The sequence below is a fragment of the Coregonus lavaretus genome, assembly GCF_964263955.1.
Source record: "Coregonus lavaretus genome assembly, chromosome: 7".
NCBI classification, from domain to species: Eukaryota; Metazoa; Chordata; class Actinopteri; order Salmoniformes; family Salmonidae; genus Coregonus; species Coregonus lavaretus.
The window spans coordinates 48,087,559-48,105,348 of record NC_139994.1 but is presented as its reverse complement, the minus strand read 5'-3'; the positions used below and the strand labels follow the sequence as shown (position 1 = coordinate 48,105,348).

Here is a 17,790-nt window from a genome sequence, read left to right as displayed (position 1 = left end):
TCCCCAAAATAGTGTTACATTTGACTCCATAGGATTTTACTGTGTGTAGATGTGAAATAATTGAATGGTGAAAATTGCATCCAGCTAACCAGAAAAGCAATGCGAAGCAATTCAGGCATTCTTGAAAGTCAGGGCAATCCTTGTCCTGCAAATAAACATTATTTGTATAGTTAAAAAAATAGATTTAGCAAGCAGTAGGCCTAGGCATTTAGAATTAAATGTGGATTGGAGCTTTATAGTTACGGGTTAACATCACGTTCCCCTGCATACCTTAAAAATCATTAGACAATCATCATTTATTCGAAATATAATTATATATAATTACATCTAGAAATTTGAGTTACAGAACGGTGACAGTGGTTCTTGCTATGCTAAGCTAGCATCAGACTTTCTTTTTTTCTGACCAAGGCCATGAACTACGAGCGCGTGACTCTGCTATCCCACGTTGGTGGTGAGTGGACTTTAAGTAAATGACACAAAGTGCACATTTGGAACGACATGAGCATCGTTTTCACCGCACATTCGACATTTGAAAGTTTAGTGAGCAATTACAGAATGCACCCTATAGGCTATTAGATACATCCATTGTAATTGGACATTGAAAGAGGAGTGGGGAGTGGTTGATAAAAAAAAAAAAAAAAAACTTTTGCCCCCTGCAGCAATGTTCAAACACATTGTCAAAATTGACTTCATTGAGAGAGCATTTGACACATCCAGTCCTCGCGCAATGACAGACCGATGGCATTGTATGATGATTGGTTACAGAAATGGCAACATTTGCAGCAATGACAAGTCGACCATTCCACAATTATCACTAATTGCACGTGAATGGCTCTCCTAGAGGTCTATGAGCTAGAAAAGCTGTTTATTTTTATATTTTTGTACTACATTTTAGTCATTTAGCAGACACTCTTATTCAGAGCGACTTACAGCAGTGAGTGGATACATTTTCGTAGTTTTTTTGTCCATACTGGTCCCCTTTGGGAATCAAACCCACAACCCCGGCATTGCAAGCGCCATGCTCAACCAACTGAGCCAGATATCTTTTAATTTGGTATAAAACATAGGTGAAATTGCCATTGGGTATGGGGGGACATTTCACCTCCGAAATTCAGAACAGGTCAATTCGTCTCCCCCAATAATTTCTTTAAAATCAAAAATAAATATGATAAAATATGAACACATAAGCAATGGCAAAATGTGAAGAATTGCTGGAAATTAGCTTTACCGGTCGACTTTGGGCACGAAAATCGGTCCAACTCCTCCTCTTTCTCAATTTTCAAACTGAAATGCGATGTGCATGTACTGTATGTGTCATTCTGGTCATGTGCGCCGCGACCAACGTAGCTAGTTTGTTAGCTAAGCTAGCCACTTGTTGCTAGCCAGTAACTCCTCCAGTCTGTGTTGACGTCATTTCACAAGATTTGTTTTTGGACAGAAGGGGTAGAGATCGGTAAGAAATGGCACTCATCTAGCCAAATATCTTATTCATCCATTATATATTTTTAAGCATTAAATTACCTTGTCTGATGGTGCATTTATCAGTTATACCGTTTAAATGCCTTATTTTTGCGTTTTTGCCCAAAGAAGACCTTTAACGTAGCTGTCCAGTGTTTCCAGCTTTCTATGAAATATTACCTATAATTAATGACAATATGAGTAAAATAGTTTTCCTTCCAAAAAGCAGCTTTTCTGTGTTGGAATGGTGTTGGCGTACCCAAACAACAGAATGGTGTTGGCGTATACCGGTCTTAAAAATATTCAAGCGAGTAGACCGCTGATTGGCCAGCTTATCCTCCTCAGAAGGATGACATCATCCTCTATGAGGAAATACAAGTTTGAGGTGTTTCTTTTAATGTTTTTTTATTTATTTATTTATGCTTTGGCCACAAATATGAGTATAGGATGAGTCAACAACATTATAGGGGGCATGAGTTAACAGAATATTAACTTTCAAAAGTGAGATTTTCACTGGAAACATTTTCCTCAGCCTCATGGCAAAATGTGTTGAAATGCAGGAAGTTAGCTGTTTTCCCCTCTAATGTTTTACTTCTTGGGGGGCCTTCCTCTTATCCTTCCACTTATACTGTGTTTTCAAAATACCCCTTCATATACCCCTCAAATACCCCCCAAGAGAAGAATAATAACTAATGTCAAACTGTGTAGAATTGCAGGAAATGCGTTTTAAAATGTAAAAACAAAAAAATCTGGGGGAGGACCCCATGGACCCTCCATCTGCTGTTCGTCCCTCCCAATATCTACACCATAACTTTGCCCTTGGTATAAAAGCTTGACGCTTTTAAAGCCATATAGATTAGAACCCCCTCATCTAGAACCATAATTTGTCAACCGCAGAGCTGTCTGGAGAGAGATTCCCTGCGGCGATAATTGCAGCGGAAGGCTTGACTCCCCTGCCCTATTGGTCAACATTCTTCATAAAGACACATTTAGATTCTATGAAAGGCTGGCTAACGCTCACCGACAAATATCTACTTTTATTTCTGTGAAAACACATTGCAAAATGTGTGGTTGGCCTATCGAATAAAGATCAATGTAGCTCACAAGTTTTAGGCCTATCAAATGTGTCAGTAAATACTGTTACAGTTCCTTGTTCACTTCAACACAGAGAAGCACAGTAGAATAAAATCTCAAAAGATGAATTGCAACAATTCAGTAATATTTAATAATTCACGTTTTACAATATCTGATTCGGTTTTCCAGTTTATCTTCTATTTTTATAAATGTGCCTGTATTCACAAAGCATCTCAGTGTAGGAGTGCTGATCTAGGATCAGTTTGACCTTTTAAATCTCAATGAATAAGATTGCATGGACAAGGAGGGACCTGATCCTAGATCAGCACTCCAACTCTGCGATACTGTGGATACGGGCCCTGGCCCTCTATGATACGGGATACGGGCCTACCTCTTATTTCACTTACAATGTCTACATTAAACGTACTGGTGCGTGGACACATTTGAACTGTTTAATCCAATTTATTATCAACATGTTCAACATCAGCATCTTGAAACGCTCCATCTGTCATCCATAGAAAGTGATACAAGATCTCCATCTTGTGGAGAAACTATGAACTCACATACTGTAAATCCACTTTTTTACCTACAAGCAGTCTTATGGGTCGTTCCGTGCGAAACTGGAACAAAAAAGACCATACCATTTTGGATCTTTCTGAAATGTAATACATGAAAAAGTCCTTTGGAGCAAGCATGTTTGGTAAATATTTGACAATTGTATGTAAAAGGTCGAGGAATAATTAATTGAAGTTGGAATATTTGTGACATTGGTGAACTACTTATGCTAAATATGTGAGAGGGAAATAAAACATCCCGCCATTGGCCTATTCACAAAGATTTCAAACAACTTGTGATGATTTCCCTCTCATATCATCCCAGTCCATCCTTTGTCTCTCCATTCATCTCTACTCATCCCAACTGAAGATCAGTCTCCATTACATTGATAGTCACCGTTTTCTGCCACCATCTCCTCTATCTTCTCCATTAGCTCTGCTGTTTGGGAGTTGTTCTTCCTGCTGGCCAGAATATGGAATCTACCACCACATTGTCCCACGAGCCACTGGAGGTCTCCATTCCTCAGTATGTGCTGCTCCGCGCTCTCCCCTAAAGCTTCCCCCCACGTGAACAGCACCATGGTGCGATGCCAAATATCTTCCCCGAGCACACTCATATGGTGTTCCACCGCTCTCCGATACTTCTGTGTGAATGACAGGTAGGCTGGTAGGACCAGGAGGATAGCGTGGGGACCTGGGTGGGACAGGGACACACTATGGAAGATGTTCTGGAGCTGTGTTGGGTCTGTGGTGATGGTGGTGTTGTCGTCTGGTCCGTTACGCCACTTTAGTCCCAGTGGTTCTACCACACTGACCTGCCTTCCAGCGATTTGTCCCCGCCATGGCATGGAGATGGACCCACCTGGGTGTGAGGCTTCGCTTCCCAGGATTGTGTACCCTGCTGGGTGACGGGAGGACCAAGTCTCCCCTAACAGTACCAGCCTCAGCTCAGACCTTTGTATGTGTTTAGTGTTTGCTACACTGGGGCCTGGACTTGGAGTTAACTTTAAGTCTGAGATAATGTTTATATCTTCAATTTCCTTATAATTATCCTCATCTTCCTCCTCCCCCTCCTCTTCACCCATTCTCCCCCTCTTTCTACATTCTTCCAGCCATATCTCATCCTGGCTCCCTCTTTTTAATGGAACACACTCTTTCCCTGTGTTCTGAGAATCCCCTTCCTGTTTGGGATGCTCTCTATTTCTCTCCTTGTCTCCCTCTTCTTCGATCTCCTCTTTCATCTGTTCTTCCAGATTCTGTCCAGCCTCCTCTTTCGCTTCTTGCGCCACCATTCTTTCAAACTGACAGTTATTGTTTAAGATTGCAGACGAGGCACATTCCATCATCTTCCGATCTTCCCTGTCTGTGATGCTTCCGCTCCTCTCTGGTTCCTCTCCCTGCAGTTCCCATCCTTCTTTCTCCACCACTCCTACTTCCTGGTACATCATATGGGAATCATCTATACCCCCTAGTGTGACATCATCATATCTTGCTGTCCTGTCACAAACATCTCCTCCATGTGCTTCATGGCTTGGTATCAATCTGTTAGGCTCTCTGGTCTCCACGTCATAATCTCTGTCATCCGGATCTTTCTCAAAATGGTTCACTTCGCGCTCCTTTTCCTTGAGTCCATTATTCATATTCCTCGGTTCATGCTCTCTCCTCTCTAGTTCTGTTTCAAGTCTGTCTAGACGCTGCTCCCAATTCCTCAACTCTTGCATTTTTCCTTCAAAACCTTCCTCTCTGTTCCTTAGCTCTTGTTGATGGTTTTCCACCTCCCCCTCCAGCTTTTCCATGTCTTGGCTCTTGTTGCTCATATGTTTCTCTTGAATTTCTAACTCTGTTCTCCAGTTCAGTAACTCTTGCTCTCCATTCTTCAAATTGTGTTCTCTGTTTTCAAGTCCTTGTAAGCGGTCTTTGATCTCTTTCTCTCTTTTTTCCAGAGCTTGTGTATGCTTCTTTATTTCTTCTTCTCTGTTCTCCAGGTGAAGCTCCCTTTTCTCAAGATCTTGTTGTATATTTTCCAATTCTTCTTGTCTTTTGTCCATGTCATGCTGTCGGTTGTTCATATCCTTTTCCTGGTTTTCCAACCCTTGTTCTCCACATCTCAAATCATGTTCCCTGTTGTCGAGTTCATGTTCTCTGGCCCTCAGTTCTCTCTCTCTTTTTTCCAGATTCTCTCTCTGGTTCTGATGTTCTTCCTTCCCACTCCCTTGTTCATTTTCCCTTTCATCCAGCTCTAGTTGACGGTTGTGCTGTTGTCGCTGCAGGTTTTCTAGATCCAGCTCAATTTTCTTAATATTTTCTTCCCAAGTTTTTAAATCATATTCTCTACTATCCAGTTTGTTCTTCCTGTTTTGCAGCTCTTTTTCTATTTTCTCCACGTCTTGCTCCTTGCTGCAGATGTTTTGTTCTAGGCTTTCAGACTCTTCTTCCTTTCTTTTTAAGCATTTTTCTCGGCTCCACAACTCCTGGTTCTGTTTCTCTTGTCCTTCCTGTCTTATTTCTAGATCTTCCTCCCAGTTCTTTACTTCTCGTCTTCTACTTTCCAACTCTTCCTCTTCTTTAACTAGCTCTTCCTCTCTTTTGAATAGCTCTTCCTCTCTTTTCACTAACTCTTCCTCTCCTTTCACTAGCTTTTCCTCTCCTTTCACTAGTTCTTCCTGTCTTTTCACTAGCTTTTCCTCTCCTTTAACTAGCTCTTCCTCTCTTTTGACTAGCTCTTCCTTTCTTTTCACTAGCTCTTCCTCTCCTTTCACTAGCTCTTCCTCTCTTTTCTCCAGTTCTTCATCTCTTTTCACTATCTCTTCATCTCTTTTCACTAGCATTTCCTCTCTTTTCACTAGCTTTTCCTCTTCTTTAACTAGCTCTTCCTCTCTTTTGAATAGCTCTTCCTCTATTTTCACTAACTCTTCCTCTCCTCTCACTAGCTTTTCCTCTCCTTTCACTAATTCTTCCTGTCTTTTCACTAGCTTTTCCTCTCCTTTAACTAGCTCTTCCTCTCTTTTGACTAGCTCTTCCTCTCTTTTCACTAGCACTTCCTCTCCTTTCACTAGCTCTTTCTGTCTTTTCACTATCTTTTCCTCTCCTTCAACTAGCTCTTCCTCTCTTTTCACTAGCTCTTCCTTTCCTTTCACTAACCCTTCCTGTCTTTTCACTAGCTTTTCCTCTTCTTTAACTAGCTCTTCCTCTCTTTTGAATAGCTCTTCCTCTCTTTTCACAAATTCTTCCTCTCCTTTCACTAGCGTTTCCTCTCCTTTCACTAGTTCTTCCTGTCTTTTCACTAGCTTTTCCTCTCCTTTAACTAGCTCTTCCTCTCTTTTGACTAGCTCTTCCTCTCTTTTCACTAGCACTTCCTCTCTTTTCACTAGCTTTTCCTCTCCTTTAACTAGCTCTTCCTCTCTTTTGACTAGCTCTTCCTCTCTTTTCACTAGCACTTCCTCTCCTTTCACTAGCTCTTCATGTCTTTTCACTAGCCTTTCCTCTCCTTCAACTAGCTCTACCTCTCTTTTCACTAGCTCTTCCTCTCTTTTCACTAGCTCTTCCTCTTCTTTAACTAGCTCTTCCTCTCTTTTGAATAGCTCTTCCTCTCTTTTCACTGACCCTTCCTCTCCTTTCACTAGCTTTTCCTCTCCTTTCACTAGTTCTTCCTGTCTTTTCACTAGCTTTTCCTCTCCTTTAACTAGCTCTTCCTCTCTTTTGACTAGCTCTTCCTCTCTTTTCACTAGCGTTTCCTCTCCTTTAACTTGCTCTTCTTCTCTTCTCACTAACTCTTCCTCTCTTTTCACTAGCTTTTCCTCTCTTTTCACTAGCTTTTCCTCTCCTTTCACTAGCTCTTCCTCTCTTTTCACTAGCACTTCCTCTCTTTTCACTAGCTCTTCCTCTCTTTTCACTAGCTCTTCTTCTCCTTTTACTAGCACTCTTTCTCCTTTCACTAGCTCTTCCTCTCTTTTCACTAGCTCTGCCTCTTTCGTCTCAAGTTCACGTCCTCTGTTATCCAGCACTTCTTTACTTTTTGCTTGTTCTCGTTCCTTCTCATCAAATGCTCTCTCCCTTTTCTCAAGCTCTTTCTCCTTTTCCTCAGCCGTCTGTTTCAGCTCATTCTGTCTTTCTCGCAGATTCTTCTCATAACACCATCTCATCTCATCCACCTGTTTCTCTCTCACCTCTCCCTCTTCTTTCATTTTCTCCAGCTCTTTCTGTCTCTCATCGTTCGTCTGTTTCAACGCAACGACCTCCAGCTCCCACTCTTTCATAACATGGTGGATTTCCCCATCTTTCTTTTTCAACTGCTCTTCATATCCACAGAGCAGCTCTCTGATGTCAGCCTCTCTGCTCTCACTCCTGGTTCTCTGAAAACCCTGGTCCTCCTCATACTCCTGACACTTCTTCCTGAGGTTGTCCATCTCTTTCTTCAATTTCACGTTCAGGTCCTGCAGTTCCTCAACCTTCCTCTGGCTGTCCCGTAAGTATTCTGTCATGCCTGAAATGTCCTTCCTACTTTCTTCATCCATTTTCTGCAGTTGGCTGACAGAACTTTCTTTGTCTTCTAACATCAACCTCATCTCCACGTCCTTTGTCTTGATTTCCTTTTCATATTCCTGTATCATGTTCATCATTTCCTTCTCCATCGTGGCAGTTAAGTTTTCCAGTTCTGTCTTTGTTTGTTTAATGGTTTGCCTTAAACTGACAAGTTCTCGCTCATTTTCCCGGTCCTTCTGTTTTAAGTTGTTGAGCTCCACTTCTTTCCCTTGTAGCTTGTCCATTGTCTCGGCATCTCTCCTACTTTCATACTCTGTGTGTTGCTGTTGCATTGCCACCATCTCAGACTTCTTATTTTCATTATTTTCTTTCAGCCGCTCAATTTCTTTTACGTTGTCAACAGATCTCGCCCTCGCTTCCACAATCTCTTTTTCTTTCTCTGTAACCAATTGCTGTGTATCAGTTATTTCTTTATTTTTATTTTCAATGATTTCTTTCAGCTTGTTCATCTCTTTATTTTCCCTTGCATCTCTCTTTCTTTGCTCATCCCTCCTTTCTGTTTCGCTTGTCTCAGATAGCAGTCTCATTCCTTCCATCTCTTCCTCTTTTTCATGCAGTTTCCTCTCCATCTCTTCCTCTTTTTCATGCAGTTTCCTCTCCATCGCTTCCTCTTTTTCATGCAGTTTTCTCTCCATCTCTTCCTCATACTGTAAAAGTGTCTCCTCATACAACTGTTTTGACTCATACATCTCGTTCTGTGACATTTTTACTCTTTCTATCCACTGCTCCTTTTCTTTTTCTTCCAGGTTTATCCTGTCTTTCAACTCCTCTGCTTCCCTCCTCCATTCCTGATGCTTTCCTCTAAACTCTTCCTCCCTCTCTTTTCTCTCTCGTTCTTTCTCCTCGATGACACGCTCAAGGTCGAGCAGTTTCACTTGCTGCTCATCAACTCTCTCTTTCAGCTCTTCAATCTCTCTCTCTTTCTCCTCCAGCTTGTTGACTGTCTCCTCTCGCTCTCTGCTTCTCTGATTGAGCATAGCGATGACTCTGTCGTTTTCCATGCCCAGATCCTGAATCTCTCTCTCCTTATCCTCTGTCAGCCACCTAATCCACTCCTCCAGTTCGCCCATTTCGTTCTTCCTCCCATCACTCCTTTTCTCTTCCTCCTCCCCTCCGTCCTCCTCTTTTTCCACGCCTGACTTCCCCGGAGATTTAACTTTCTTCTTCCTATTGAAAAACCAGCGGATTCTCTTGACCTCCCTCTCCCTCATCCTCTTGAGCTCCGTCTCCTGACGCTGCATCTTGTCACCAACCTCTTTCAGACGCTGGTTGAATTTCTCGTTCCTCTGTCTGGTGAGGTCGCTGACCTCCTGCACCAGCGACGAGAAGGCCTCGCACCTGTTCCCGGCCACCATCTTTTCTACCTTCTCCAGCAGGCCTAACACCTGAGTGGCGTCCCCACATCCATTCACATTACTGATGACGTGGTACCTGTCAAGTCAAGTCAAGTCACGTTTTTATTTTTAAGTCCATTATCACAATGTCTCAACACGCTTTACAGAGGAAGATTACAAATTAAACATAAGAACAAGAAACAACAACAATCAAAACAGAGAGATAAGGACAGCAGACATACCTGCTCCCACACTTCTCCACCAGCCACTTAAGGTCCCTCCCCCCGCTTTGGATGTGCTGCTCAATGCCCACCCCCTCCCTCAGCTGGTCCCCATGGGTGAACAGGAGGACAGTATGCCTCCAGACCTCTTCCCCCAGGAGCTCCAGGTGTTCTCTTACAGGTGTGGCACCGACCAGGGTGTCCACCCTCAGGGTGAGGAGCACAGCGTGGGGTCCCGGGGGACACAGGGACACGCTACCCCACACCATCTCCCGCTTTACCCTCTCTGGGGTGGGGCCTGCTACTCCGCCTTCCCAACCAGGGGTGTCCACCACGGTGACCAGCCTCATGGCTACCTAAAAATGGCACAATTAAATAAATAAACACTTTAATGTTGTACTTGTCTCCCAACACACTGACTCGCTTTTTTATTTTATTACTAGCACTGATTATGCTGATAGTGGTATTCTGAAGATAACTGTGTGATATGTGGTTGTTTTTACCCATACCATAGTTGAATGCACTGACTGTTAGTCGCTCTGAACATAGCGTTCGCTAAACGACTACAATGTAAATGTAAAACCTACCTCTGCCTGGCACCGGGCACACTCCTCCGTCACCCTCCCTGTCTGAAAGAACCCTGCTCCTTCTCCACCAAGTATGGTGTTCCCAGCCGAGCTCTTCCCCGTCTCTCTCTCTCCCAGGAGGACCAGTCTCAGCTCTGGGAGACGACGGGTACCCTTGGAGAATGGTTGTTTCCCGTCCCACTCAGAGCCCTGGGATCCAGTGTCGCCTGTCAGGGAAAGGGGGCACAAGATTTCAGGGTTAGAATATTTAGTGGTTATCCGAGTGTACTGTACGCCACATCAGTTTAGGTATTCCTATTGGTTTAAGTTTATGCATGTCCCTAGGTCCTATTTTCCATAAGGATAGTAAAATGACATATAGATTGAAATATATGATCACAGGTTTTGAATTTAAGACAACGATGTATTTATCACACATCATTTTCACTTAATGTTTTTTGATACAGCGTTATGCTGATGAGGAAATATTCGAACTCAGAGAAGATAATCAAATGGGTCATACTACATAGCCACTTTTAAGGAACTCACTCAGAAGCACAGCTCGGATGGTACCCCTCTGAGTCTGGGCCTCCATCTGTCTCTGTCTCTTCCTCCGTTCCCTCGCTCTCCTCCTCCCATCTGCCTCCAAGCTCAGGAGGGCAGGATCTGCCCCAAAATGTCCTCCCTTGTTATCCACCATCTCCTCCATCTTCCTCAGTAGTTCCCTTACCTGAGTTCCATCTCCTCGGCTCCTGTTGTCCAGGACATGGTACCTGGAAGACAACAAAAACACAAATAAAAACCAAAAATGTACCGCTCTTGTTCTTACCTTTCTTGCACTCAGATTTCCAGATAGCTTTTTTTATGTAGAAAATGTTACTTGGGATATGTGTTGTGATGTTTTTTTACCGTTATTTAACTTGGCAAGTCAGTTAAGGACAAATTCTGATTTACAATGACTGCCTACACCGGCCAAACCTGGACCAATTGTGCGCCGCCCTTTTGGACTCCCAATCACGGCCAGTTGTGATACAGCCTGGAATTGAACCAGGGGGTCTGTAGTGACGCCTCAAGCACTGAGATGCAGTGCCTTAGACCACTGCGCCACTCAGGAGCCCATTGATATGTGGATGTTTTACCTACCTTCCTTAGTTGAATGCACTGATTATCAATCAATCAATGAATCAATCAAATGTATTTATAAAGCCCTTTCTGCATCAGCAGTTGTCACAAAGTGCTTATACAGAAACCGAGCCTAAAACGCCAGAGAGCAAGCAATGCAGATGTAGAAGCACGTGGCTAAGAAAAACTCAGTAGAAAGGCAGGAACCTAGGTTAGAAACCAGGCACTGAGGGGTGGCCAGTCATCTTCTGGCTGTGCCAGGTGGAGATTATAAGAGTACTTACATTTTAGTCATTTAGCAGACGCTCTTATCCAGAGCAACTTACGGTTAGTGAGTGCATACATTTTTAATACTGGCCCCCCGTGGGAATCGAATCCACAACCCTGGAGTTGCAAGTGCCATGCTCTACCAACTGAGCTACACAGGAGTACATGCCCATTGAGGCCAGATCATTCTTCAAGCTATTCAAACATTCATAGCTCTTCAGCAGGGTCAAATAATAATCACAGTGGTTATAGAGGGTGCAACAGGTCAGCACCTCAGGAGTAAATGTCAGTTGGCTTTTCATAGTCGAGCAATAAGTCGCTCTGGATAAGAACGCCTGCTAAGCTAAATTACTGGTATGTTAAAGCCCATGTTGCAGGTTAAAGTTGGTAATAAAAATAGAATGTACATCCCTCCAAGATGACAATATCAACCAAAAAATGCCAATATTTTCATTTCATACCTGTTCCCACACCTCCGTAGCAGCTGTTGGAAGGCAGCCCCACCCGTCAGGATCCTATGCTCCATGGGCACCACACCCAGCTCATCCCCCCTGGTGAACAGCAACATGGTATGGTCCAACACCCCTTCCCCCAGAGACTCCAGGTGCTCCTCTATCTGCTTCCTGTAGGACTCCGTTACCGAGGCGCAGGAACGTATCACTAGCAGGACAACGTGAGGTCCGGGGGAACACAGGGACATGCTGCGCAGCGTCTCTCGCCGGACCCAGTCGGGGGTGCTGTTGAGAGGGTAGTACCATTCCCAGCCGGGGGTGTCTACCACGGTGACTCGTCTCCCGGTTAGATCAGCTCGCCTTTTCGAGCACTCCTCGGTGGGTCTGCCGATCTCAAACCCTCCTATTCCTCCCAGGATGGTATTGGCCGCAGAGCTCTTCCCTGTTCCTTTCCTTCCCAGCAGGACTAGCCTAAGTTCTGGGAGAGGGGGAGCACTGAGTGAAGGGTTCCACTCTTTCTGCATTACACCTTGCATACTCTCATCTGTAAAGAAAGAGAGAGAATTGTATTGTACTTCCTTAGTGTGACCATAAATTGAGTGACAGAAAGTAGAAGTGTGCCTGCGGTGACATCAGTTATTTAGACATTTACTGATGACTTTTCAAATTTGTATGTGGTTTTTTTAGCACCTAAATCAAACAGATTCAAACTCTGGTCAAAGTAATCATGTACCATCTTTTATGCTATTACTGTAGTTTCATAAAGAACTTACCACCACCAGTTGAGACCGAGAAGGGAGGGTACCCTTCACCCTGTGACTCCATCTCTTTTCTCTTTCTCTCTCTCTCTTCTTCCTCTCTTTTCTCTTGCTCTTTTCTTTTATAGGAAGGCTTTACTCATGAGTAAAGAGCTACTCCCTCAGTCTTGCACAACAATGCAGAGTCATAATCAATTTCTAAAAGCATGAATGACAATGTACAGAACACAGAACATAGCGGAACACAGAATGTGGAACTTTCAAGTCACATGACCCACCTGTGGTTTTTGAAGCAAGCTCATTCTAGAACACAGGAAGTAGAGAGCAGGGGATGTTTGCCTTCTTGTGAATTCAGACCACAATTCGAGCTGGGTGGAGAGATAGAGAAACAGTGCTTTGTGGTAAGTGCTGCTGTGCTCCTCTGTAGCTCACACTGCCCTGTATTAGCAAGGGTGGTTCCTTCATTTTGGGTTAATTGTGCCCTCTTCAGGGCTTCAATACTAGATTCCTTTTGACATTTGTACTTGAATGAACACGGACTGTATGGAGAGAATTCTAAAAACATTCTCTTAGGAATCGAAGATAAAGTGTTAACTGGGGTGTAATCAACTAAAACATGAGTTTCTATTGGACAAATTCAGGTAAGTCCCTCCCCGGTTCATTCCGTTTGCTTCTATTTAAGAAACGTTTTGCAACAGAATCAGCGGAATGAATACACCCCATGTGCCCTAAGAACACAGACAGTAGGCAGGTTTCCATTGACCCAGATGTATTAGACAAAAGTAATGTCACAAAAAAAAGAATTGCGACATGTGTAATGGAAACGGCAAATATAAAGTTTTGTCAAACTTTCTTTATTGCGACAAATGATGATGGAAACTGTGTTTTTCAAATAAATGATGATTACCGAATAACTTTGAAGATACTATACTGAACAAAAACATAAATGCAACATGTAACAATTTCAAAGATTTCACTGAGTTAAAGTTCATATAAGGAAATCAGTCAATTGAAATAAATAAATTAGGCCCTAATCTATGGATTTCATATGACTGGGAATATAGATATGCATCGGTCACAGATACCTTAAAAAAAAGGTAGGGGCGTGGATCAGAAAACCAGTCAGTATCTGGTGTAACCACCATTTGCCTCAAGCAGCACGACACATCTCCTTTGCATAGAGTTAATCAGGTGGTTGATTGTGGCCTATGGAATGTTCCACTCCTCTTCAATGGCTGTGCGAAGTTGCTGGATATTGGCGGGAACTGGAACACGCTGTCGTACACGTCGATCCAGAGCATCCCAAACATGCTCAATGGGTGACATGTCTGGTGAATATGCAGGCCATGGAATAACTGGGACAGTTTCAGTTTCCAGGAATTGTGTATAGATCCTTGCGACATGGGGCTGTGCATTATCATGCTGAAACATGAGGTGATGACAATGGGCCTCAGGATCTCGTCACAGTATCTCTGTGCATTCAAATTGCCATTGATAAAATGCAACTGTGTTTGTTGTCCGTAGCTTATGCCTGCCCATACCATAACCCCACCGCCACCATGGGGCAAACCGTTCACCCACATGACGCCATAAGCGTGGTCTGCGGTTGTGAGGCCATTTGGACATACTGACAAATTCTCTAAAACGACGTTGGAGGCGGCTTTTGGTAGAGAAATTAACATTAAATTCTCTGGCAACAGCTCTGGTGGAAATTTCTGCAGTCAGCATGCCAATTGCACACTCCCTCAAAACTTGAGACATCTGTGGCATTATGTTGTGTGACAAAACTGCACATTTTAGAGTGGCCTTTTATTGTCCCCAGCACAAGGTGCACCTGTGTAATGATCATGCTGTTTAATCAGCTTCTTGTGATGCCACACCTGTCAGGTGCAGGTGCGGGTGCGGGGGCGGGGCGGGGCGGGGCGGGGCGGGGCGGGGCGGCAGGTAGCTTAGTGGTTAAGAGCGTTGTGCCAGTAACCGAAAGGTCGCTGGTTCTAATCCCCGAGCCGACTAGGTGAAAAATCTGTCGATGTGCCCTTGAGCAAGGCACTTAACCCTAATTGCTCCTGTAAGTCGCTCTGGATAAGAATCACTACATATGAGGTTGAGAGGTTGTGTTTTCTCTAGCAGGAGGTAAGCTTGGCTTCTTATATGGTGTTGAGTAAAGCTTAAACCATGTATTTAGATTGTAGGTAGGTATTGTAGTTAGGTATTATAGGTAGTTTACTTAGGTAGTTATTGTAGGTTATTGTAGGTAATTATTGTAGGTAAGTATTGTATTCGGCGGACCCCGGCGAAGCACGAGTGCTAGCTAACCCACTACTTGGACCAACAAAGCTAGCTAGCTAGCAGGTAGCTACTGGTAACTTTTAGCAACTGTGGTTAGTTGTTTCCAATGTTATTTCACGCTTAAGAGTACCTGTAATTGAGCCAGCTAGCTACCTACCATTCAGCTGTTTTTCTAACCTCATTATCCGAGGCATTAACGTTAGGTGGTTGGTGGCTGCTGTACTTAATTACAGCTACTGATTGCAGTCTGCCACCCAGACAGCTGGCGTCGGGTAAGTTTGGCTTTATACATAGCTTGGGCTTTGTCGAGTAAGGCTTAAACTATGTATTTAGATTGTAGTTAGGTATTATAGGTAGGCATCGTTCCACCATTGGGGTGCCAGAGTGTGGATGCGGTGAGGGAATCAAGCGCAGGAAACACGGGCGTTCGTCAACAGACTTTAGTAAACAAAAATGCAGCACCAAACAGGCGAACAGCCAACCCAACCGGGAAGCAAAGTACAAAATTACGCACAACACACACCGTGCGTAAAAATGAATAAAGCGCACACAGTGCGGACTCTCGGGAAAAAACAACAAACACGAGAGTATACAACAGAGCAACAGCTTGACAATGAACAATACCACATAACACCTGCCCCCACACACGACCGCCGAAGCCTGCCCGAACAAGGAGGAGGAGCAGCCTCGGCCGAAACCGTGACAGTACCCCCCCCCTTGACGCGCGGCTCCAGCCGTGCACCGATCCCGGCCTCGGGGACGACCTCTACCTGGAATGGTAAAGCGGGATCCGGATGCGCCAACACCGGCGCCGAGGTAAACAGGTCCTTCAGTCTCCCAAAAGCCCTGTCCGCCTCAGCGCACCGGACCCCCCTTCAACAGAGACGTTATGGGAGCTGCCACCTGTCCAAAACCCCGGATAAATCTCTGGTAGTAATTCGCAAAACCCAAGAACTGTTGCACCTCTTTCACAGTGGTTGGGGTTTGCCAATTATGCACAGCTGACACCCGGTCAACCTCCATCTTCACCCCTGACGCAGACAACTGATAACCCAAAAAGGAGACCGACTTCTGAAAGAACAGACATTTCTCTGCCTTGACATATAGGTCATGCTCCAACAGCCTCCTCAACACTCGGCGCACCAGGGCTACATGCTCTGCTCGGGTAGAACTGTACACCAGAATATCGTCTATATACACGACTACTCCCTGCCCCTGCATGTCCCGGAAGATCTCATCGACGAAGGATTGGAAGACTGAGGGAGCATTCATTAACCCATATGGCATGACGAGATACTCGTAATGACCGGAGGTCGTGCTAAACGCTGTCTTCCATTCATCGCCCTCTCTAATGCGCACCAAGTTATATGCGCTCCTGAGATCCAATTTTGTGAAGAACTGAGCACCGTGTAATGATTCCGTCATAGTCGCAATCAGAGGAAGTGGATAGCTGTACTTCACCGTAATCTGATTGAGACCGCGGTAATCAATACACGGGCGCAGACCTCCATCTTTTTTCTTCACAAAAAAGAAGCTTGAGGAAGCGGGTGAAGTGGAGGCCCGTATGTATCCCTGTCTCAGAGACTCGGCGATGTAAGTTTCCATCGCCTTCCTCTCCTCTTGAGACAAGGGATACACATGGCTCCGCGGGAGGGCTGCTCCTAACTGGAGATCTATCGCACAATCCCCCTGTCTATGAGGCGTCAGCTGCGCCGCCCTAGTCTTACTAAACACCAGTGTAAAATCCTCATACTCGGGGGGAATATGCAGTGCAGGCATTAGATTCGGACTTTCCACCGAGGTCGCCCCTATGGAAACGCCCAGACACAGCCTCTCACACTGAGCAGACCACCCTTTAAGAGCTTTCTCTCGCCACGATATAGTAGGGTCATGGGTAATCAACCAGGGAAGCCCCAGCACCACCGGATACGCAGGAGAGTCAATCAGATAGAGCTGAATTGTCTCCTCATGACCCCCCTGCGCCTCCATCTTAAGGGGCGCTGTGACCTCCCTAATCAACCCAGATCCTAACGGACGGCTATCTAGGGCATGTACAGGGAAAGGCTTATCAACGGGTAGGAGAGGAATCCCTAATTCTACACAGAACTGGCGATCTACAAAGTTCCCAGCTGCGCCTGAATCGACTAGCGCCTTATGCTGGGAACGAGGTGCTACCTGTGGAAAACAAACAGGCAAGGTTATGTGAACGACAGAAAGCTCTGGGTAAGTAGGGCGCCTACTCACCTGGGACGACTCCCCAATGCGTGGCCTGCCTTCACCTCCACCGGGGGACCCTCCCCAACACCTAGCCGCGGTGTGCCCTCCACGGCCACAGTTGGTGCAGGGGACGGCCCCCCTCGGGTTCCTACTCCTCCTTTCTCTAGCGCCAACACCTCCGAGCTCCATAGGGCTCGGCTCGGAGGTGCTGGAGGGTGAAATGGGCGACCCCCATCCGGGACGTCCACGGGTGGCGAGCAGGGTGTCCAACCGAATGGCCATGTCGACTAGTTGGTCAAACGTCAACATGGTATCCCTGCACGCCAACTCTCTTTGGACGTCCTCCCGAAGGCTACAACGGAAATGGTCTATGAGGGCCCGCTCATTCCACCCTGCATCTGCCGCTAGAGTCCGGAACTCCAGGGCAAAATCTTGCGCGCTCCTCATCCCCTGTCGGAGGAAGAACAGACGCTCCCCCGCCGCCTTCCCTTCTGGTGGATGGTCGAACACGGCCCGGAAGCGGCGGGAGAACTCCGCATAAGTGATGGTAGCGGCGTCCATTCTCCTCCATTCGGCGTTGGCCCACTCCAACGCCTTGCCGGTGAGACAGGAGATGAGGGCGGAGACGCTCTCGTGTCCCGAGGGCGCCGGGTGTACGGTGGCGAGGTAGAGCTCCACCTGTAGCAGGAACCCTTGACACCCGGCAGCGGAGCCGTCGTACGCCCTCGGGAGCGAGAGCCGAATCCCACTGGGTTCCGGAATGTGGACAGGAGGACTGACCGATGGGGATGGGCCGGTATTGGGGCCGTTCTCTCACAACGGTCTGGCACACCACCTAAACTCCGCCCCTGTGCCTTTTATTCTAAGAAGCTCAGTCCGGCGGAGCGGAATTATGACGTAGGGGACAGGGAGCTGTTAGCCGTGGTACAGGCCCTA

General features: G+C 45.5%; 1 protein-coding gene across 1 annotated transcript; it reads right to left on the bottom strand.

Moving 5' to 3' along the window:
- Nucleotides 1-3,362: 3,362 nt before the first annotated feature.
- On the bottom strand, nucleotides 3,363-12,535 carry LOC311132304 (uncharacterized protein). Its single transcript, XM_084165550.1, has 6 exons — nucleotides 12,364-12,535; nucleotides 11,600-12,134; nucleotides 10,299-10,522; nucleotides 9,771-9,976; nucleotides 9,205-9,539; nucleotides 3,363-9,059 (listed from the first exon to the last, which is right to left on the bottom strand). The coding sequence occupies exons 1-6, from the start codon at nucleotides 12,413-12,415 to the stop codon at nucleotides 3,458-3,460; spliced, it is 6,954 nt and encodes a 2,317-aa protein (XP_084021676.1). The 5' UTR covers nucleotides 12,416-12,535; the 3' UTR covers nucleotides 3,363-3,457.
- Nucleotides 12,536-17,790: the final 5,255 nt, after the last annotated feature.

Coding starts and splice junctions, on each gene's coding strand:
- LOC311132304 (XM_084165550.1), bottom strand. CDS start 12,415: ATGGAGTCACAGGGTGAAGGGTACCCTCCCTTCTCGGTCTCAACTGGT. Junction 10,523..11,599: donor CTACGGAGGTGTGGGAACAG/GTATGAAATGAA, acceptor GTTGTCTTCCAG/GTACCATGTCCTGGACAACA. Junction 9,540..9,770: donor GTGCCCGGTGCCAGGCAGAG/GTAGGTTTTACA, acceptor TGCCATTTTTAG/GTAGCCATGAGGCTGGTCAC.